This window comes from Poeciliopsis prolifica, unplaced genomic scaffold (assembly GCF_027474105.1).
Source record: "Poeciliopsis prolifica strain line A6 unplaced genomic scaffold, Auburn_PproV2 SCAFFOLD012, whole genome shotgun sequence".
Lineage (NCBI taxonomy): Eukaryota > Metazoa > Chordata > Actinopteri > Cyprinodontiformes > Poeciliidae > Poeciliopsis > Poeciliopsis prolifica.
The window spans coordinates 12,842,029-12,865,999 of NW_026562387.1; the positions used below are offsets into that span (position 1 = coordinate 12,842,029).

The 23,971-nt window shown below is 35.0% G+C and overlaps 1 protein-coding gene and 2 long non-coding RNA genes across 3 annotated transcripts in view; 1 reads left to right on the plus strand and 2 right to left on the minus strand.

Moving 5' to 3' along the window:
* LOC129364938 (uncharacterized) overlaps window positions 1-6,574 on the minus strand; it is a 29,160-nt gene extending 22,586 nt beyond the window's left edge. Inside the window, exons 1-3 of the long non-coding RNA XR_008606489.1 lie at window positions 6,316-6,574; window positions 5,662-5,733; window positions 2,712-2,750 (exon numbers count right to left, since the gene is read on the minus strand). This is a non-coding gene — a long non-coding RNA (uncharacterized LOC129364938). The remainder of the gene's footprint in view (window positions 1-2,711; window positions 2,751-5,661; window positions 5,734-6,315) is intronic.
* Window positions 6,575-11,722: 5,148 nt separating this feature from the next.
* Window positions 11,723-14,268, minus strand: LOC129364802 (uncharacterized). The gene is made up of 4 exons (XR_008606476.1): window positions 14,194-14,268; window positions 13,132-13,223; window positions 12,466-12,556; window positions 11,723-12,302 (listed from the first exon to the last, which is right to left on the minus strand). It is a non-coding gene; the product is annotated as an uncharacterized LOC129364802 (long non-coding RNA).
* A 3,150-nt stretch (window positions 14,269-17,418) lies between these two features.
* Window positions 17,419-23,971, plus strand: part of rbm33a (RNA binding motif protein 33a) — a 31,050-nt gene continuing 24,497 nt past the window's right edge. Inside the window, exons 1-4 of the mRNA XM_055037473.1 lie at window positions 17,419-17,586; window positions 21,391-21,469; window positions 22,566-22,614; window positions 23,037-23,110. Of these exons, the coding sequence (XP_054893448.1) occupies window positions 17,568-17,586; window positions 21,391-21,469; window positions 22,566-22,614; window positions 23,037-23,110 (221 nt within the window). The 5' untranslated portion in view covers window positions 17,419-17,567. The remainder of the gene's footprint in view (window positions 17,587-21,390; window positions 21,470-22,565; window positions 22,615-23,036; window positions 23,111-23,971) is intronic.

Sequence of the window (23,971 nt, forward strand, 5' to 3'; positions counted from 1 at the left end):
ATTCTGCTTAAGCTGTCACTGCTGCAGTTTTTTGGCAGAGGGGAGCGGACATGCAACACGTGCACATCTGAAGAGTGGCAGGATCACAAACAGTGCAAGAACAGCAGGGCAAACACCCAACATTTAGACTGCTGACAGCAAAACCACTTACCTTTTCAAAAAGCTCAAAAATAGCAGATTTACATTTGCACTATAATCAATGTAAGAGCGACATGCTGTTATTAATGTGATCCTAATATTTATTAATTATTTTGTGGCTTCAGCAAAAAGACAGAACCTGTGGTTAACCAAACAACAGTCAAACATTAGCTCAAGATGGCTTTAAGAAGTGGAAATTTTATTTAGAAAAATTCGTTTGAGAAAGATACATTTTCAAATATAAAATGTTTGAAAATGAGAAAAGCTAAACACAGAATACTAGTTTAAAAAAAAGAGAGAGAAAACTTTAAAAAGCAACAGTGGTTTATTCTCTGCATATTTTTGTGCTTTAAACAAACTTGAATCCTAAATCGCATGTTTTCAATAATCCAACATTAAGAAACATAAACTGAAACTGTAAAAATGCATTGAAATGAATGTGGTAAAGTTATCTTCCATTGTTGAAAAAGGCAAGAAATTGTATGTTTAATAAGGGAAAAGCTGATTAGTCTGACATTAAGCTATAAGTTGGGAACATGGAATTCCTGCATATGCATGATCCCAAAGAATTAGCGTTCTCTCTCACTTTTTGCATGACTACAGAGAGGAGACTAAACTTGACATTATGGACAGCCACTGTTGTGCTTCATGGCATAAGAACCCAGTCTGGCTTTCATACAAAATTTTAACAGTAGACAAAAACAAGAAGTAAGGAGGAGTCACTCAATTTAGCTAGATTAAATCACAGTGTACTGTACTTTCCACAAAATCTTGATAAGGCCGCTTTTTATTTCAACATACATTCCCAAAATAATGCAACCTCCTTATCGTTCAAATCGTTAATTTTTAACTTTTGCAACCTAACACCCAAATAGCATCAGTTAGTCGCTGTTTCTTTTTAATTAAAAAAAAGTTTAATATGAATCAAATGTTTTGTGAATGAAGTAATTAGATTTAAAATGAAAATAACTGCATAGATGTGAACGCATAAATCTGTAAGCAAAAAAAGATATCAACCGTGAAACAATAAATACAACAATATACCTTAAAATTTTATACTGGAATACTGAACAATGAAATGAGACAATATTTATTTTTGCATTATGCCGTGTTTTTATTTATCATGTAATATTTTTTAAATTCAGTTTTTATAAGCTGTAAATAAAAACTTTCCTACAGTTCAGGAAGGAGTTTTTTTATATTGGTTTAGAAAACTCAAAATAAAAAAATTTTACAGTCAAAGTAATTTTCAAGATTTAAATGTCTTCTTTAAAAACACTTAATTTAATTAACTAACATATGGCCTGTATAATTTCTGTAATGTAATTAGTAAAAAAAAGTGCATGGAATAGATAATATAGCAATCGATTTCATTTTATAACATGTAATTGCGGTATATAATAAGATTTAAATACTGCTTCAAAATGTTTGAAACTTTAATTTCTATGTATTTTAATTCATTGTATCAAAAGTTGTATAGCTTGCATGTTTAAAATTCAGAAAATTCACAAAGGTTGTAATTATAACAGCATAAAATAAACAATTATTTGTGCTGCCGTCAAGAAAAATGTTACTTATTAACTATTAACTACATTTTTATCAATGCATCCGATCGTGTATAATTGTTTTTGAAATATCTTCTGAGGAAAAGTTTGTGTGGCGCATAAAAGTTGTAGGATTTTCTTCAGGGACTTAGTCTGCGAGTTCCGATTCTTCTTTCTAAAAGCTTGAGTACAGTTTATCTCAACTGCCACAAAGTAAAATGGACGCTGATGGCTTTGAGATAAAGGCTAAGACCAGCCCCGGGTCTCAGTTGCACAGTTGTGGGCCCAAGTAAGTGGACCCAAGCTTTGCCAGGCTGCCAAAAGACATTCTGAAGTACACACAAGGTATTCATTTGAAATGTCCCACGACAGTGTCAGAGAAGACTGCATCATCATGCAGCAAGAACTGCTGAGATAAACACGCCACCATTTCACCAGGCAGACTGTTGCTGCGGATGCTTTTCCAGAGGGCCGTGCTTTGAAACGTGCTCGGATTTAACTCTGTTCGCACTCAGAAATAGACCCAGAAAAATCCTTTCATTAAACCTCAGGAAGCATTAGAGACAAGATGAAAGCCTGTTTTTCACCAGACATCGTCACGATGTTGGACCTCATGACCTCACTGTGGGTGGAGACAGCAAGCCAATAGAAAACAAGGGAGGATGCTTCGGAGTGCCTTTTGCATCAGCGTTTTTCAACCGAGCCTCAAGTGAAAGTTACAAGTTTCATATCTATGATTATGTCATGAAGAGATCAAAAAAATCCCTCTTGATAAAAACCAATCACAGTTTAGAAGTGAGCAATGGCGACAGTGCTGATTAGTCAAATTTTCAGCAGTGTAGTGTACAGAAAAGGCATTGCAGTTCAAGAGCTCGACCTCTGCAAACACCGTTGTGTGCCGTGGAGTGATATTTCCCTCAGGCAATCATATTCAATAGCTGTAGCACCTTAAAACCTTCCTAGAATTGCTTTACTCCATTTTAAATTTACCCAAATGTGCTTTAATGAAAAGGTCAAAGTAGATCTTACCATTTGTTGACAGGAAATCATAACTGTCAATGTCAGCGGCTGCAAGAAAAGCAAAAACATGAATCGCCTGTGAGAATGAAGAGCTAGCAAAAAAAGTGTGAGACTGTGTGGAAGATTTCGCTGCAAGCGCAAAATCAACCATTTTCAAATAAAAAATATTTTGCTGTCATTGTAGCGCTGAATGGTTTAAAACAACCTAAACTTTATCTGTCAGTCTAAAAAATAGAAAAACTAATTACTATTTAACGTCAGCTGCTTGTTCTCATAATAATAAATAAAGTTTTATTTCACTTCTAACATTTAAATTACAAAAGGTTGCAAATGCTTCTTTCTGGTACACATAATGTAGGATATGTGTGCAAAATAATTTTATTTTGAACAGATGCATTTGTACAATTTATCATCTAAACACCAGCCGCATTTATCAGATAATTTTTTACTTCTACATAACGTAGTTATACGTTTAGTTATAGAAGTATACGTCATACGTTTTGCAAAAACTATCTTTTGTGCATAAATTATTCCCACCAAAAAAATTGTAAAACCCATGTTTGGCAATTTATCGCTGAGAACACAAAATTAATAGACGAGCCTGAAAATACCTCTACTATACTTTTCGAGGAGAGACTCAGGACCTGTAAAAACTTCTGCATGTTTTCAAAGGCGGCTTCATGCCTCACTAAACAACACAATCAGCAAGCATTCAGAAACCATTAAAGCAACCAGGACCACAAGAGATTAAAGAAGCTCCTCTGACAGCAGATGAGTATGCACTAAGTAGATGATAATGAAGAGATCTGTCCAGGCTGGTCAATGATATGGCAAACAGATAAACATCACAGACTCAGTGAGTGGATGTAACTTGTATTGTCAGACAGACGCTCAGAGCACTTTTTAAGCCAGAGTTAATTTCAGCTACTTGCATTACTCCCTCAGAAAAGAAAGTTGTAAAGAAAAAAAACTTTCAACTGCACGACAGGTTTTGTTTTTTTTTGTTTTCTTTTCTTTTAATGATTATACAAGCTATAAAGAACAATTTATCATGTAATATAATTTTTTACGGTGCATCACGATTTATATTTACGTTCATTAAACCAATATAAAAATGGTTTCGTAGTAAATAAATGCTGTAAATAAAAAAGACTTTGTCCTTAATCGCATAACTTCTAATAACAGAATTTATAAGTAGAAAATTAGTTAAACATTGAACAAAATACACACAAATACAGTGAAATTAATTATGTTCCGCTATATAGTGGACTCTAGAAGGTCAGAATATTTTTCAATAACCTTTATCGAAAGCCCTTAAAAACATCGGCTAAGTAATCAAAAAAATGTCTAAATTATAAAATTAGCACTTATTGGCAACATTAAATTGTTTATCCTTCCACACCTATCATCATAGGCAGAGCTATTAATTGCATGTCATTAAAACAAACATTCAGATTTAATTTTAAACTTTTTCTATGTGACACTCCGATATTTTGACGTGTTTTTAAAAATCCAAAGTCAAGAGGATAACATGGAGAGTCTGTTTAGTGTTTTTCGTAATAGTTTGATGTCTTGCAAGCCTCTTGCACGCACGCAGCAGACAAAATGGCTACCAAGCGTCTCAGATCTGCAGCACTCGATGAGCATGTGAAAGAAAATGTGACTGAGAACCAGATGAAAATAATGAAATAGTACAGAGTTTAGTTGATCAATGCATGAAACTTGCTGAAAAGAAGAGAAAGAAGCCTCTAACTCGCAAACCAAAAAATATTTCAGTCAGAAATATCGGTTCAAAAAGGCAACCTCCCTCTGGGGTCTGCATGCTCTTTATACTAATGCATTGCAATCAAGTGCTATCTAGACTTGATGATTCATCATTAGTCTCATGTTTCTATTTTTTAAATCCTATCTTTGATTGTACACATCACGAATGCAGCATTAGTCTCAGCAGCCATCTTGCCAAAACAGAGCTGAGATGAGGAAGGAGGAACTGTCTGTCTGACTGAGTCATATGACTGTACAGTCTGCAGACAACTGCAGCGACTGGGAAAAAAAGTGTCTAGACGAGCCTAAACTCATCTCAGATGAAGTAGACTAGCAGCATCACACAGATTAGTTGTGATTTTTCCAGAGATCAATGAATTCTGACTGTTTGTCTATTTAATTAAATTATTTAAAAGTATTTTTTTTTATTTACATATTCTTTGTAAATAATGAAGACCATCAAGCGCATCGTTTAAACTAGGTCACATGTGTTCTGGGGTTTCCAGGTTAGGGTTAAACTTATGAAGTTGTCAAACTCACAACTTCATAATTTTTTTTTTTTTTTTTTTTTTTTACTTAATGGTCCAAATATGAGTTTTGATTTTCAATGTGGACTTTGAGTGTTTAATCTTATCTAACATAGTCCTACATGTTGTCTTATGGATTGTTGTACTTTGATGCTAAAATGACAGTAAAATCTTGGGATGAATGAGAAAACGTATAGGGAAGTTTTTGGAAGATAAACAATAAATATAGTAAGAAAGAATAAGAGTTTCAATAGAGGCTCCAAACTATGGTACATTTAAATGGTAGAGGCTTTGTGTAGTTCAGGCCAAATGTCTAAGCAACAGAATATTAGAGCTGCTCAACATATTGAATTGCAATTATTACTGCATTATCACATATCTGAAACGTCATAGTAATTAAGTCACATTCCCCAGGCTCGTGATCAATTTGACCAATTGGATTCAGTTTCATTGGCACTGATGCCTTTCAAAGGCAGTAATGTGGAATTTAATAAATTAGATTCAATTCAACAATAACACTTAATTTTATTCTTTCATAATATCTATCTATCTATCTATCTATCTATCTATCTATCTATCTATCTATCTATCTATCTATCTATCTATCTATCTATCTATCTATCTATGGGAGAACAATAGCTATCCCTAAAATTTATGCCAAAACAAACCTTTATGTGCTTTTATAGGCTGCCTCGTGCATGATGCACTCATCTTGAACTCCATGGGTGAGGATCAACTCCCTGCAGAGCATAAACAGACACAATAAAGGGAAGCATTTTATAGAGTTCATAATTCATCATGATGAAACAATTTAGGTGCATGTTGCATAGGATAAATAGAATACAGCTTTTTCGGGAAAAAGAAAAAAAAAAATCCCCAGTGCTTGGTGCTGTGGCTGAAAGGGTTAAAGTAAACGCACTAAGGCCAGGTTGTGCCCCTCAGGTGACTGCTGAGTAAACACAGAGCCCGAGTGCGCGTGGAGTTAATCAAAAAGCCTCGCGTCAGCAAAGGTGCGTCACCTGCGCATCTTCCTGAAGTAGTGTGTGAATGAGGTCAAGTCCCCACAACAACACGGCTATTGTCTGGCATGAGTTGCACAAAATAATACGAACGCGAATGCGGTGCGATTTCTTTTCTTTTTTTTTTTTTTTTTTTAGCAGAACAAATGAATGGGACTATCTCTTCTTCCACTCTGTTGCGTATGTAAGCAGAGGAAGATGTTGGAGGAGAAAAAAGGCATTAAAAATACGAAAAGCACTGCTGTAATGCTGCAGCATCCGCTCTGTTAGGCTGCTTGCACTCCAGGATTTGCCTTAACCTACCTGGGCACAAGGAGCTGTCTGCCTGCTGATGGACTGCAGAAGAGGGGAAAAAAAACTTTGGGCTTTTTGTTTTCTAAAGAAGAAAAATAAACATTTCGTCAATGCGTGGCGACTCAATGTGAAGCGACGTCTGAGGAGGAGCGCAAAGATCCAAATTTCCCAGCGGGAGGCTTCCTTGTAGATGCACAGAGACCCGTAAAACTCCATTTCCAAATTTATCAATTTGAGACAGACTCCAGACAGTCTCCTAACGGTTGCGTGCCTGGTCCCCTCTCACGCGCGTGCACGCGAATGGCGCGGGAAACGGCGGCGATGACAGATCTTCTCCGAAAGGACACCCCGCGCGGCCAATAGCGATAAGAGTTATGGGGCGGGGAGCCAATCAGAATGGAATATCAGCGTGACGTCCCGCCCTTCATCCTCCTCCTCGCCCGACTGTTGACAGTGAGTGCGCTGAATAAAACAACAGTCTGAGTCAAGCAGTTCATTGCACATAGATCTGGGTCACTGACTGCAGGAAATTCACTCTGGGAAAAGGGGAGCGGGTGCATGACTGAATGTGTTACAGAGAAATGATATCATGTTTAATTAACAAAGCCATCTTTCTACAATTAATTTTATTACTCTAAGACAGACAAAGCGCCTTATGAAAGTTTTCGCAACCCTTAAATTTTCTCGCGTTTTGTAAATGCGAATTGACAATTGCATGATAGACCTACACCAATCATATTAACTAGAACAGTTTGTCCATTTAAAAAAATAATTATCTGAAGTGTTAAATTGTATATTTTCTGAAAAACACACTATTTTGCTTGTGGCTCAGTCAAGAATTTCAGGTAGGCTATTGTCTCATCAAGCCAGAGCACCTTCTTCAAGGTTTTTGGTGTGTCTTGTCTTGTGGCAAACCCTGCCTTTTATGGCATTCTACAGTGGTTTTCTTCTCATCACTCGTCCATAAAAGCCAGATCTAAATCATAATTGGTCTGACAGGTTTTCCCTGTAAAATGTGGATTCCTGTTACCATGTTCCTTATTGTGGTATGTTTAAACTTTGTACTTTTTCCATTTTCAGGATGAATGATGCTCACCCCACTTTTTTGTATTTCTATTTGTAAAAGACAATTGAAAACTTTGAAACATTTACCATCCAACTCACAAGTATGAACTACTTTATGTGGGTCCGTCACAAAAAAGTAACTAGTAAGAAATTAGTTTTGGTCTTGCATCTCACGAAGTACCCATGTTTTTCAGAAACCATGGATTTGTTCTGCTTGTACAGGAGATGTTCAAAGTTTGGTATACAGTTTTACAACCCAATCCCAGTCAACTTTTTCACAACCTTTTCTGTGATATGTATGCTGTTTTTTTTTTCTTCCTTTTTTGTCTTCTTGATGCTGTTCAATCTCTAATGTTCTCGAACAAAGTTCCGAGACATTCACACTACAGATGGTTTCTACTTTTAACTTATGAGTGACTCTGAAGGCAGTGTGCACATCGCATGTTTCAGATTTTTATTTGTAAACATTTCCTTCCATGTCACAGATAAGATAAGATAAGATAAGATAAGATAAGATAAGATAAGATAAGATAAGATAAGATAAGATAAGATAAGATAAGATAAGATAAGATAAGATAAGATAAGATAAGATAAGATAAGATAAGACATTGATAGGTAGACTTAGCAATAAGATAAGACATTGATAGGTAGACTTAGCAATATTTTCTGGCAGAGTTCACAGAGTTCAAATTTTCCATTTATGCAAGGTCTGGTAACCTTTAACTTCTACCCATTTAGATAAGTAGCTCCCCAAACGGTTTCATTCACAAAATTAATCTCTTGCAGGGACATTCCGGTCTCATTCCTCAGCGCTAGTACCACTTTTTCTCAGGACAGCTGCTGATCCTCAAGAACTGACATCAAAAACTTTTGTGTCGCACAAAACAACTTCCAAGTCGGCATATAAATTCTGTCAAAGTCTACACAAGGCGTACAGACAAGTTTGTTGTTAGGAAACCTCTGTCCTTCGGATGGGAAATAGCAAGTCTTGTCTCCTTCAGCTTTGTGCCCTTTAATTTGCATTGTTATGGAAAACCACTGGATTTGGACAGAGCACGAAATCATTGAGGTTACCATAATAGAGAGTGACAGCTCCTCCTTTTCAAATCTATTTGGAAGTAAAATCAAAATTCCTGGGAAAGAAAATCCAGGGGGCATAGAAATATATTTTACAGCTTTGAAAACAGATGTGTTAGGATGTGCAATATGAATTGCATCTGCAAGATTTAAAGTATTAATTAGTGGAAAACATTTCTTATGTCACAAAAATTAAACAACTCCTGACCTTGGTTGCCTTTGTTATTGTTTGAAATTGGAAACAATATATATTTTTTATTGATCAATTCCATTCAGCAGAATCTATCTGTGTGGAATAACTGTACCTTAATGTTTGAAAGAAAAAAATGTGTTCAGTCCAACAAGTCTATTAATATTCATAGACTGATTTTTATTAATATTATTATTTTTACAGGGAAGTCCCTTGATACCTTCTCAAATTAAAAGTCTTGTGGCTGATCCTCTACATTGCCCTGTCTTTTTAGATATTGGCCTTGTGGCGCAACAAAATAGCCTCTTCCTCCCCTCAAGACCCTATAATGAGCCGATACAATGAGGCTTCAGTTCAAGTTCACTGCTCACCTCTCCTTGGTCTCTCTCAGGGTCTTTGTTGATGTTTGTCAGCCCAGAGGAATTTGGGGGTTCGAATTTGGCTGCAAAAGCCAATGGCAGATTCAGACCACCATTTTGACTCCCAGAATGACATACAAAAGGGTAAAACGTTTGCTGATTGAAAAATGGTTTCAACCTGTCAGGCAAGAAAAGACATGGGGGTAAAAAAGTTGGCTGATTGAATTGGTATAATGTGACTGAAAACTAAGAAAATATGATTTTTACACTTGCGTCTACTTTTCATCAGTTCAGCTTGTTTCAGTTGAAACATGGACATAACTATATTGAGTAGATTGTAGCACTAACATTGCTTTTTTGAAAATATGAAAAAGCAATATTATTCAGCATATCAGATGTTTAGTGTCATTAAACTAAATTTACCAGGAATTACTGCAAAAAATTATAATCTCCTTAATATAACAGAGCAAATGTACAAACCTGATATGAATTTGCAGATAGTACAGTATATTTCCAAGGGATATAATATATAAAACATGTTTACAGACCTTTAGCCGTTACTGTCCAATCTTATCTTTAATCACTAAATACTAATAAACTCTGTGTATAGGCTTGATTATAATCAAGCCTATACACAGCCCATAATTATCATTCCTGTTGTGCATGACACAAGAGGCATTAGAGAGGTCAAATGGAAAGGCTTTAGGCACTTAAGCGAGGGGTTTTACTCAACATCAATTGTGATTGCAGAGTGCTTTGAGGTGTTTTTTGACTTTTTATCATACAGACCTTTTACAGTGCCTTGCAAAAGTGTCACATTTCATCTTGTTACAGCTGCAAACATCAAAGACACATTGGTATTTGTTACAGACCAACCAAAGGTAGTTTCACTTCTGAGGTGGAATAATAGTAATAAATGGTTTTGGAATGCTACTTACAAATAAAAGGTTTGTGCAAATGTGGTGTGCATTTGAAATGTTAAGTTCATTACCTGGAAATGGAAAGAGCTTGGCACCAAGAAATGTCTACATCTAAACTGACAAGGAGAGTGCAAATCTGGTCTCACTGAGGAGGCAAGACCGTGAAATGTGTTATTTGCAATTTGCCACAAGCCATGCAAGGGACATCCACCGCAACCATGTTAGAGAACGACTTCTGGTAAATGAGACAAAATGTAACATTTTCGTCCGACATGACAAAAGCTAATACTGATTTATCTTCACCATTATCCAAATTACCGGCGTACGCCAATCTATCACACAAAGCCATACAAGAATATGTTGACTTTGCAACATGGAAAAGTATGGTAAAAGTTCAAGGGTATGAATACTTCAAAAAGGCCTATAGGGCCCAAAGCTTAATAAAACCATCATTTTTCTATAAATTATTCACGAGCCTACATCTTATATTTTATAGATAAAGAGTACTATTCTGTAGACAGATCCTGCTCTTCTTTCAGCTTCTCCAAGAGTGTTCTTGTCCTTCAGTATATAGATACGATCATAAAACATGGTAACCCCAAAAGACATTCCATGTTTACAAAACTCACAAATTATTTAGGGCAACTCCAATATTTGAGTCGGAAAGAAAGATGGGCACACTGATGCAACTTTTTCAAATTGTGAGCTGGCCGGACCAGACTTTATTTTTCCCCTGGTTCTGTGAGAGGCGTTACATTTCTATACAGGAGTTAAGGATGACCTTTTTTTTTGGTGATTTTGGTTCTTGATAATGTCAGAATTGTAAGGATTTCTCATTTCTGTCAGTGACAGTAATTTTGAAACGGAGAGAAAAACACTTTTTGAAGCAAGACAAAACTAGTCCCTCACTATCAAGATACTATATCTTTTTTCATTATGATATTCTAGACTGCATGGAAAGCAACAACAACAAAAAAAGCAGATCATATATATGTGAATGGGAGAGTATTACACTGAAAAAAATAAGTCATCGGATGAACATAAAAAAATTATGGAAAGGATTTCCACCTGATTACTTTGCTTTATTTCAGCACCATGTACTTGTGTTACTCCTATTTAAAGCAAATGTGTTAGGTCAACCTAATTTATTAAGATTATTCCAATGTAAAGCAAATGTGTTGGCTCAACTTGTTACAATGGTGATTCAATGGGCGATTCTAGATCAAACATGTTGGCTCAACGTAATATATTGTGGTTATTCTTATATAAATAAAATGAGTTGGCAAAACATAATTCATTAAGGTTGTTCTAATTTAAACCAAATATGTTGGCTTAACCAGAATTATGGTAATGCAATGGATGATTGTAAATCAAATGAGTTGGCTCAACTCCATTCATTATGGTTATTCAAATTCAAATGAAATGTGTTGGCTCAACATATGTTTTAAAGGTTCCTTTAACTGAGTTACTATAGCGTGACCCAGTGTAATGCAATACAGCCCGCCAACTAATCTGCAATGTTTAGGACCAAATCATTGATGTGACTTCATTAAGATGAATGTAAATCTAGTTGAAACCACCTTATTTTACAGTGGTACCTTCACACTACCTGATTCAGTAGGTACAACTCACTAAAAGTAAGTTAGCTCAACAAATATGCTTCATGCTAAAAGACAGCTAGTTAATCGTGTGGAAATCCTTTCCATTATTTCATGACGTTAATTCAAAGACATTTTTTCAAGCGTTAATGAAGCATTTTAAGATAGCACTAGGTGAAAGTGTAGGAAGAACACTCAACAATTAGAAAAGGTACAACACAATTGTATTTTCAGAATTGTTATACATCGTTTTTTTTACACAGCACAAAACACAGCTGAGTTGGACATTGAAATAAAAAAACAACTACAAAAAGGTTACAGTTTCATTTCCCAGCCAATTCTTTACAACATAAAACATGTCAGTATATTTGCTCAACTTAGAGAACTGTAACAATATAAATCTTTTCTACTGCAGACTTTAAACACTCATTTTCCATATGAAACTTTACTCAACTTAGCGGCGAGTTTCATATTGAGAACTTGTGCTTTCTTTGATAAGTTCTTTCCATCCAATTTCATTATTATTTCCTGTATTACTTCAAAGGTATGCTTGAGTTACTGAGCAAGTTGAGTGCTGAACGCACTAAACTTGAGGGTAGCTCAAGTTTAGTGCGTAGATTAGTCCCAGCAGCATCACTATTGCAGAAGATACACTGCCCAAGCTGTTCATAACTTCCACCCCCTCCAGGACAATCCCAACATCCAGATGTGCATCGGCACCCTCTGCTCAAATGACGATTCCGAGGACAGTCTCGGCTTTGGCCATTTCTGCACATTCATCAACGTCCTAAGGGAGTTAGGGAAGGGTATTGGGGGGCAGACAATTCACATGTAATTAAATAAATAAATTAAGACTGACATTGATTGAGTCACTCATGGACCTTAGTTGGTGAAAGTATTTTAACAACTCTTAGGAGTTCTATTGTAAACACAAAGAGAATTTAACATACCATGTACTCCCTCACCAGCTTCTCTGGATCTTCATTTAGGTACACACAGACCTTTGAGGATGCACTCTCGTCTGACCTCAGCAGTGTCTTCCTAAATATGCAGATCAAAAAACAAAGAGAACAATCTCAAAACTCCAGCAGTATAGGTTCACACACTTGAAAACATAGCTACATTCAAAGGAAGTCACAACAAAAGTGATCAGTGGCTTGCAGTCTGTTTGAAAGATATTTAAAATTGTTAGTATCCCTTCATTGTGCCATGACTAAAATGGAGTTTAACATTTTATTTAAACATCTAACTGAAGCTGTTAGATGTTTAAATAAAGACATGAATATATCACCAAAGAAATATGTGAAAAGTACAGAATGGTCAACACAGTCTATATCCTTCTACTTAAATGAATATGCAAAGCATTCCATGTCTTACAAGTACATGGACAGTCTATGTGTGGGCATGGATAACGTCGCATATGCCGGTGTTTAAGTGTAAAATGTTTTAACAGGTCATATCTACGAGACAGAGAGAGACTACACTCCTTACATTTCCACATCCCCACGCAAATAAAGACAAATAAAACAGACTGGCCAAATAAAAGTTTAGCTGAACCCTAGCTTTATAAGCTCTCTAACACTACATTCAGTCACTTTAGATCTGGCAAAACTTACTATTAGCCACTGAAATCTATAATTTGATAGCCGATGAGCCCCTTGACCAGAACTTAAGCAGGTGGATTACAGACAGGTGATCAGGTGATGTTCTGAAAGAGATCAGATATATTTTCAGCCATTAAAATATGCAATTCATACTGAACTGAGTTGTATCTTTTAGTACAAGTCCCTTGAATGCCTCATGAATATAACCACTGGACACTTGTATGCAAGCACATATGTGCAGAACAATGGTGAATTGAACATGATAGAAAGCAATAGTAACATAGGTCAAAATGAGCACATACAATGAACACAAAAAACGTCAACATTTCAAAATTAAACCAATGAACTTCAATATTGTTTCTGAGCTACAATTATTTGGGGACAACAAAGAAGAGTCCAAAAAAAAACCCAACATCTTTACAGCAGAGGAATATGTATTTTAAAGAAAAAAATTAGAAAGCTCAAGTCTGTAATAATGGATAATCCATTGAGAGTTTTAGCCTGACAAAATATACTAGAAATCCATAACTAACAGGTATTTAAGGAACATTTAACAAAGCTCAGAAAGCAATGCTTTCTGCAGGTTTCACCGACTGAAATGTAGGACTTTTTATTACCATAATTAATTAAGAATCTCGATGATGATAGAAAGGTACCAAAGTGTGTGTATCTACATTTACCTCCATAGTAACATTACTGAAATAGAATTAAATAGTTAGAAATAGACTGATGTTAGATCCGTGTGTTAAAAATCCACTAAACCTCCAGGGAGCTCAGGAGGAGCAAAACTGTGACATTTCTGGGGTCCATTTGTGTCTCTGGCAGCAGCTTTGTACACTACATATGGCTCTGCAGACTTTTTTCGCACAGAATGTACCTAAAATGGTGCGGCGATAAATGTAAACTTACCAATGATATCACATATAGCTATCTGCCTTAACCTAACCGACTTAATCTACAGAACATGAAATAATGTGACACAAGTATGGAACAAGTAGAAAATGGTGCAAATGTAGAGACATTTTAAGTTACATATTTTTATATGGATTTAGATGAAAATAGTTTGACTCTTACCTTCTTCAAATTAAGTGGATGCACGCCAGGAATCTCCCCTCTGCCCTTGAAAAAACCCAACAAGGTGCAAGACAGTTATCTCGCGTGATTTCCGTAATCTCTTGACCTGGATCCTCTTCAGCGGGAGATGAGTCTGACACAATAGCGCTTTGGAACTGACGTCACTGTGTTTTTTTTTTATTAGATTAACTTTGACAAATATTGATATGGAAAAAAAAAAACCCCAAAAACATATATATATATATATATATATATATATATATATATATATATATATATATATATATATATATATATATATATATATATATATATATAAACGTGATTGAATGACGAATGGATAATAATAATATATATATATATATATATATATATATATATATATATATATATATATATATATATATATATATATATATATATATATATATATATATATATATATATATATATATATATATATATATATGAGCTACAATTTAAAGAAAAAAATAGAAAGCTCAAGTCTGTAATAATGGATAATCCAATATATATATATACTGCGCAGGACCCTCAAGCTCCCAGGCCTCTGGTAGAGGACCCGAGCTCAGAGGATAAGAACCACCCGCGGTGGGTATATATATGTTAATTAGATGTATTCAAGTTGAGATAACGTCATTCAATCACGTTAGTCCAGTTGAGAGAAAAAAACCGATTTTCTCGCGTGTTCTCGCGTGATATCCCGTGATCTCACTCGTTGTCGTCAGCACAATATCAGTCTGACTATAATGAATCATGTTAGCTCAACATGATTCAATTTTATAAATGTGAAGTCGTGGAATATCTTGTTTATCCAACATGATTTTATCACGTTTTCGCTTCAAACCCAATATTATTGTGTGAACGGTACATGATATTCTTTTGTTAATGTAATACGCCCCGACGTTCTTTTTTTTTTTGGCGGAAGATCTAGCTGACGTAATTGAATCACGTTATCTCACCTTGAATACATATTATTCCATTTGCGAGAGAAAACCGATTTTCTCGCGTATTCTCGCGTGATATCCCGTGATTTCCCGTAATCTTGCGTGATATCCCGTGATCTCACTCGTGGTCTTCAGCATAGGATCGGTCTGACTATAATGAATTATGTTCTCTCAACATGATTCAATTTTATAAACGTTGAAGTTGTGGAATATCTTGTTTATGCAACATGATTGTATCATGTTTATGGCTCAAACATGGAATTATTTAGTTAACAGTACATGATATTCTTTTGTTAATGTGATAACCCATGAGGTTCCTTTTTTACAGTGTATGACCTGGATGATTTATTTGTGTATTTCATGATAGTTTGAGAACATCTTATTAAACAATTTGTAAGAGTAAGCATAAATGAAAATAATTAAATGTGTTGTTTTTAATAGAAATAATAATACAAGTGATAATAATACATCATAGAGTTTGTTTGATTTAAATGCTTAATTATAATAAAAATGAATAAAGACAAAATTTTTCATTAAATTACTGGTTTTCTTTTATTTACTTTGACTTATCTGAAGTTGGAACAGGTTGAAAAGGAAACCAAGAATTCCATTTACAGCAGTCCCACCCAGTTTATTCTGTTGGATAAAGGTTGCCAGTCTGTCACAGGGAAACAGAGAGGCAGATAGGACAAACAATAATGCATACACACACTCACACCTTGGGAGAATTTAGAGAGACTAATTAACCTAACAGTCATGTTTTTGGACTGTGGGAGGAACCCGGAGTACCTGGATAGAACCCATGCATACACAGGAGAACATGCAAACTCTGCAGAAAGATCCTGGGCTGGGAATCGAGGCCAGGACCTTCTTGCTGCAAGACAACATTGCTACCAACTGCGCTATTGTCCAGCCCAGCCATCTCCCTAAACCTCCTGCAAAAACATTCATTACTTTAAAATGTTTATCCATTTTGTCAGATTACAACCAAAGTATGTATTTTATCAATTAGATTTGTGTCATAGAGCAACACAAAGTAAAACCTAATGGTGAAATGAAAGAAAGAATGACATATTTTTATGGGTATATTCCTGCCAACTTTGCACATCTTGAAAATGAAAGAAATAGTTGATTTACTTGGTTTAGTTTCAGTCTCAAGTATTGTGTCACCTCCAACTGTTTTATTTCTTCCATTACCTTATATTTAACTCCAGACATCTTAACTTAACTTTGACTACAGTCCCTGGCCTAGGAACAGCCTGCAGCTATGTGTCACTGTGTGGATGATGTGCTCAAGATGCTCAGGATGATGCTTAGTTTGAGTTTTCCACCACACATAGTGGAAAAGTTGATTTTGCTTTTATTTGATAATTGAGTTGTTTCCGGTGTCTTCCACATAGCTTGTGAAACTTTAGCGTAACAGTCTCAAACTTATCCTGAATGGTTTCCTGTATCCTGCAAATTACAGATGTGGTTTTGTTTCAAGACACCTGATTTCAAATTATTTGGAATAATTCAAAAATGATTAGGTCATTTGCAGGAGTCTATTGAATTTAATTCAGGTCTGCTGAACCAGGGATTAATTTAAAATCTGCTGGTCACATGCCTGTGAAAACTGGAGTTGAAAGCCCAGCTTTAAACAGAACTTCTTAAGGCTTTGTTTCACAAGTGATTTTCTTCAACCCACTTTTCTTCCTATGGAATATGTGTAGGCTATAGTAGGTAATGCCAATGGCAATTAGCTGTTCTGGATCTCATTTAGGAGTATAAGATTGAAGCTTTTAATCTTGTAGTCCTTTAATAAAGTTGGCAGAATAAATATGCACACCACGTTTCAGACCTCTATTGGTAGAAAATGTTGAAAACCTTGTGTCATCTCCCTTCAATTCACTGTTTTAACCAGTAAATTTGGCATATTACTTAATATCCCAGGAAGAATTATAAGTCTTGATAAGCTCACGAAGTATAAATTCTTCTGAAAAATATTGAAAGTATTCATCTAAATAAATAAACGAACACATAGGGTGGTTTGAGCAGCCAATATATTCATTTCACTGGAACGCCTCTTGGTCATTCTAAACAGTTTACACATATAGGCTTGAATAGAAGCGAATTAAAAATAAATTGTGCATCTGTCCTAATGCAATGTGTTCTTGTTACCGTTAGAAGTACATCCAGTGGGGCTATGCAGCAAAAAAAGATCGAAGGACCTGCTTGTCTCTCCACGCCCCCAATACATCATCGCCGCAAACCTCTCTGCCATGTTTGTACCGTCGTCGTGGGGAGAGACTGCTACTGTATAGACGCTATTTCAGAGTACTCCGTTTTTTTAACTATCATAATGTTCACGTTCTGAGTATTAAATGCACCCACTGCTTCCGTAAACCTTAAGGGGTTGGGATTTGCACAATGGCAGCCAACGCTCAGGGTGAGTATATAAATTTTTTTGACCTAAAAATGCTACTTTAGCTATAAGCTAGCGTGGCTAGCTAATACTAATAGCAGCTTTTAAGGAGGCTGCTGCCAAGGTTGTAGGCCGTGTTGTAGACCAGCGCCGGGATGTAAAACACCAAAAATGTTTACAACGTTAATAACAACATCGCACAGCTAATTTTGTAAACGTAATATCAATGATTTTAATAAACTACTTCAATCACCTTGATCTCGTCAGAACGAAACAATTACACGCAAGCTAGCACGCAAGCTAGCACGCAAGCTAGCTTCTAAATTGGTGCACAACTTGCAAGACAAATCTGTGAACTTTAGAATGGCTGGTATAACCCCAAAGTAACGTAATGTTACCAAACACATATTACTGCTATTTATTTGATGTTATGTATTTGGCCTGTTTTTGTTTAATGTGTAGCCCGCTTTTAATGTACGACAGCTAACTTTACTTTCACAATGTTAGTTTACAAGAACATCTGATTTTTGACGAGCAATGGGACATATGCTTTCTAACCAGTGTTATATTTTATATGTAAAGTTGAACTGGAAAAACATGTGCAAGAGGGTATTATCTGTGGCGCAATTTACGGAGTGTTTTTACTCGAGGCTTGTTGTGTTTACTTGGTATTAGATTATCGAGGCCATCAGAAGCTTCGAAGCATTTTAGATTTAAGACGAGGGTAGTTCTGAGCTCACCCAAAATAACGTCACTCTGCACTTGTAGATGCATCAATAATTACAGACAGAATTTTTAAATTAAAGAATGAATTTGTTAAATTACGTATTGATCTTGACATTTAAAAACTATATAGGCAAAAAAAAAACCTTACCAAGTGGTCACATTTTACTTTATAAGGAATGTGCAATATTGTTTCCATTACTATTTCCATATCATTACTGTTTGTGTATGTGATAGAGGGTTGTTTTCTTAAGTACCTCTATTTTAGTATTGTGGTTTAGTACAACCACAACACTATTTATTCTCTAGCCTATGGAGAATTATTATTTTTTCATTTTAGTAAATGTCACAATAATGACAGAGAGAATATGTCTTATGAATGTCTTCAAAATCAGAAGTTTATATACAGAATGATTAAGGTCTCTTTAAAGAGGAAAAGCCCAGATGGTTTTGGAAAATTCTGGAAGGTTAACTGACATAGCTGAAATAATTGGAGGCTGACCCGTAGATGTGTTTTAACACCTAGAACACACTGAAGTGGAACTGTTTGGTTGTAAAGACCATGTTACACTTGTATGATAAAATTGGATGCTGTAAGCCTAGGAACCCCAATCCATCTGCGAAGAATGGGGTTGTTTTGCTTCAGGAGGAACTGATGCAATCTGCATTAGGAAATAATATGTGGAAGTATTGAAGTAACATCTAAAGACGTCAGTCAGGAAGTTAAAACTCTTTTTCAGATTGATCTTCCAAATAGACAGTAACCTGAAGCATACAGCCAAAGTGCTAAAAAGTGGCTTAAGGACAACAAAGTCAATTCTTTGGCATAGCTATCACAAAGTCCTGATCTCTAGCCTATACAGAAGTTGAGGGCAGATTTGAAAAGATGTGTATAAGTGGTTTGGTCTACAAATGTGTCTCAATTCCAGCAGTTGTGTCAGGAGGAATGGACCACAACTCCATCAAACTATTATGAAAAGTCGGTTCAAATGCAATCCTACTAAATGCTGAGGAAATGTATATAAAAATCTTATGTTAAGACATTAATAAAAAGGCTTGTCACAATAACACCTTTTGTTTGATGATAAATTGTTTCAGAAGTTATTGGAATAAATAATATTGTCATTTTGAGAACATTTTCAAGTAAAATAATGATAAAGGCATAATAATGCAAGAACACATTCTCAAACATCAGTAAATACTAGAGAATTGTCTCAGAATTTGGAAAGGTTATATTTCTGTGCAGGTCCAGGTCCTTTTTTAACGAATGAATAAAAAAAAGTAATGTTTATTCTATTTTATTTGACGTTTTTCAAATTGTATTATGCTTCTGGAACAAGAACTCAAATCATTTTGGGAAGGAATTTTTTATAGATGCTATTTAAAAAATGTATATGCATTCAGATTCTGAATATATTTATAAACCTGAAAATCTCTATGCATGTATTTAGGGTGCACCCAGTTGTTGGTTTTCCTATTCTACATTTTAATTATGAGTTTTAAAAAAGGCTAAAGTCTGATGTAACATAGTCTGCGTTCTTCTTATTCATTGAGGTTTGTGGCTTTGAAGGTTCTGTTTTAACATATAAAACCTGATAACGTTTAGCTTGAATAAATCATTCACTCGCTGAAAAGATTTCTATGCATCTGAAAATGCACTTAAAATAAAATTGCTGAAATAATAAATAGTTGAAGTTGATCTATGCATATTTGGTGTAATGATATTTACCTCAAAAATATGTTTTTGGGGGTTACTCAATGTGGTTCTCCCTAATATGCTGGGTCAGTGTCTAAGATTTCAGCATTCATGAACGTTTAGTTTTTATTAAAGTTATTCCAGATGCACAGTATTAATACATTTTTAAGTTATGCTACTTGTAGTATTCTGACCTTTTTTTGTGTGTTGTGGTTTTCTAATTTCTTTAGATCATTATGTTACAAATAGAAAAAGGTATGTGGTGTAAGTTCCACACCTAATCAAAAAAAAAAAATTTTTCAGGCTTTGTTCTCAGTGAAGTGGTATGTATTTGCTATAGAATTGGTACGACTGTAATGCTGATATACCAATGCTCCATTGCTAAGTCAGCCTGAATGTGACTGCTTGCCATAGTTGCAGTTTTAAAAACTTCATGGTTGAACCTAAAAAGTATTCTCTATCAATATCAGTGAGCAACTTTTCATGATTCAGACAGACAGAATTAAACAAAGTCTTGAACTAACCTAAAAAGTTAAACTTAAAGTACATTTAGGTTTGTGGTCTGAAATACTGTGGTGAAACTTGTCCCCATCTCATTAACCTATTTTCTTAAGTTTCCTGTCTCATTTCTCTTTCCTCTCTCTTCTAAATGTCTTTGGGGCATATATTAAAAGCTGCTTCAAGGGTGCTCATACACAGACGTGTAAGCTAATTAAAGTTTGGTATTAAGTAGCTAAAAACACATTAGTTAAGAACACTTCTACTTGTAAATGTTATTCACAGCGTAGAAATTTCATCACATAGCACAAAAATCCTCCTGGATCAGTTGCTGTGAAGAAAGAATGACCAATCTTGCTTTGGATTCCTAATATGTGGGAGTCAACTTTATCGCTCTTCGTTTTGCCTTGTGTCTCCAGCGGTTCAGTTTTTATGACCGTGTTGTAAATCTTGTTAACATCAAAAGTTAGATTGTTTCTTGAAGTTTTCCTTATCAGACATGCTGCCAGGATGATATTATCAATGTTAGTGTTGACAAAGATCGGAGTTGCTGAACTCTATTATTCCTAGATATTGAGTATTAATAGATAATATCTTAAGATGCCCTTCTTGGCAATACTCATGTAACTGTATTTTGTTTTAATTCATTGCTAGTAATTTTATGTCTATCCAAGATTGTTTGCAGATTGAGCTGTTGCTGATTTGTTAATTTATTAATTGAAGCTTTCACATAAAATCTTGCTGCTTATTATTCCTTGATACTAAAGTAACTCACTTGAATTAATAAATGAGAGAATACTATTGTTATCCAAAAACAGATAAATATTTAAACTGGTATGAAAGAAGATATGTTTTACTGCAGAACTGCAATTGGTAGCATATTTATAAGAGAAACTGTTTCTCTGTTGCAGACTATGATTTTGATGAGTATGACAAACCTGGTGCTGAGCGTTCCCGCAGAAGAAGAGGTGGAGAAGATGCTCTGGAGAGGTAAAACCTCACATCAAAATGATCTTCTTTCATATTTGTGACTATGTTGCAAGCCGAAACAGTCTTAAAATATATGAGACTTTGAATATTACTTATGAAATGTGATGCAAATATGAGCCTTCAAACATTAAACTTGTTTTGTGTTGTAAGCATACTTGCTTTTAAATGTTATTTACCTACCATTCGTGCTTTATAGCAATTATTTTTCCTGCAGCAGTGCCCTGTGTTTAGTAGAGGGACTCCAGTGATTACGATTCATTGATGTAAACAATCCTGCTGCTATGGTGATGCTAGAGCTTGTTTACTGCATTTACCAAGGCACAGCTACATACAGCATTGATATTATTGTTTAGTCAAATGAAAACTTAAACGTGAACACCTCAAAGTATTCATACCTGTTATATGTATATTTAGGAAAGATTAAAGATCTGTGCAGATGGTGAATTTATTAATTGCTTAACATGCTCAACAATATTAATAAGTCATGTTGCCCAATGATCATTTATACAAAAATAAAGCTCAACTTCCTGTTAGGGTCATGTAAAAGGTCCTGTAAAACATTGTATTTTTTTCTTTTGATGAATAAAATATAATCTTGCAGATTGACAACCAGAGTGACAATATGGTTTTAGGAACAGTAAAAACTGTCTCTTAAAATTTTCACCTTTAAGCTCCAGTTTATCTCAAAATGCAGGTGTCAAGTCATTGTTTTTTTATCCTTCCAAATATCTAAAAGTCACTTACCTATTCAGTATGAAACAACTGAGAAGCAGTATGGATGGAAAAAAAAAGAAAACAGTCACACAAAAGTATTTCACTGTAAAGATGGTTTGTAGTGTGTTTTGTTGCAACCTGAAGTGTGAAATAAATTTCAGTGGAGTTTGAAAATAAAATATATGTATAGGTTTATGTCTGGTTGAACAATGTGTGCCCAGTTGATTTTTTTTTCTTTTTTGGGGGGATTTATTGTGATCCCAAGATACTAAAGAATGACAGTGCTCGGTATTAAAAAGAAAAGAAGGCAGGATTAATTCTATCTCCATTATCCATCTATGTATTTGTTTATTTGACACTGCTCTAATTTCATATTGTCCAGTGATTTGGAAGAGGATTTGTTGGAGGAAGATTGGCTGTCTGCTAAAAAGGTAAGCGTAAACAACAATGCTTGGAAGTAGGTTATTGTTTTATTTTGCAACAGCAAAACAATTGAGTTTGAAGCAGATTTTGTGCTTACAACAGGAATATGACGCCCAAAACATTAGGCAATATTACTGTTGAAACCCTTGAGAATAGTTGTGAGGATTGGACATGTAGCAGGTGGCTCCTCCGCAGGGGGAACTGTTGATGTGAAACAGGAGGAAATGTAGTTGACAAAAAAGGCCAGTGTTGACCTGCCCAGATTGCCTTCACCACATGGGAATAAAGCATCCTCAGGGGTTGGAGGTGACCTGCCCCCACGCCTCTTACAAAAACACACACTCCAAAAAGAGGCATAGGCGGTACAATTTTAAGATGGGTTGAAAATGACACATTAGAATGATGTTTTTTTTTTTTTACTTTGTTTTAGAATCCTTCAGAAATGTCAGATGAAGAGCTAAATGATGACCTTCTTCAAAGTGACGATGACGACCTGAACACGAGGTAGATTTCCATAAAATAATGTTTCCAGATCATTTTTTAGCTCAGATTTAGCATCAGTGTTTGCTTCTGTTTCTCTGACACTTTAGTCCTGCTTCTTTTGCCATTTTTTATTAATCTAATTGGCATTTTTGTCAATGTAGCAGCTAATTAAAGCAACTGATTTCCCTCAAGATATTCAAAACATTTTTATGTAGTTTATTTCTTCAATTTTTTTTCATATTTTGTATTTTGTTATTCAACAAAGAACAAAATATAGGTAGAAAAAGCAGATTTTTCAAAGATATGTACGACACCACCCTGACTTTTTCAATCATGACTGTAGCTCTGAGGAATCTGTTTTGTTTTAAACCCTTTACTAAAATAAAACATTGGATTATGTTTCAATGTAATGCACTAAATTTATTCACCTGTTTTTATCTGCTTTAAAAAGTATTATTTTATATTTAAAATGAGCTAGTCAAAGGTGCTAATACAGCGAAAGTTCAAACTAATATTCAGTGCTTTGGCAATTACTTTACGGTATGATGATGATGTTTTCCACACTTTGCAAATCGTTCAGCTGATTAGACATGTAAATCACTTATTCTTATGATTAATTGATTATTCAGCTGATTATTTGGATAAAAAAGGGTCACATTCTGCTGATTTTTTATTAAACACTTTAAGCTTTTTAAAAATTACTGGAAATACACTAGAAGAGGCAAATAAACAAATAGTTCAATTTCTTTTTTAAGTAAGAAAATAAACATTTTATGACCTGAAATACAGTAACATAGCAATCCTTTGCAGTACACGTGACCATCTGTGTCAAAGGATGCGTCTGCAGCTAAAAATAATAATTCTAACATGTGAAAATCTCAA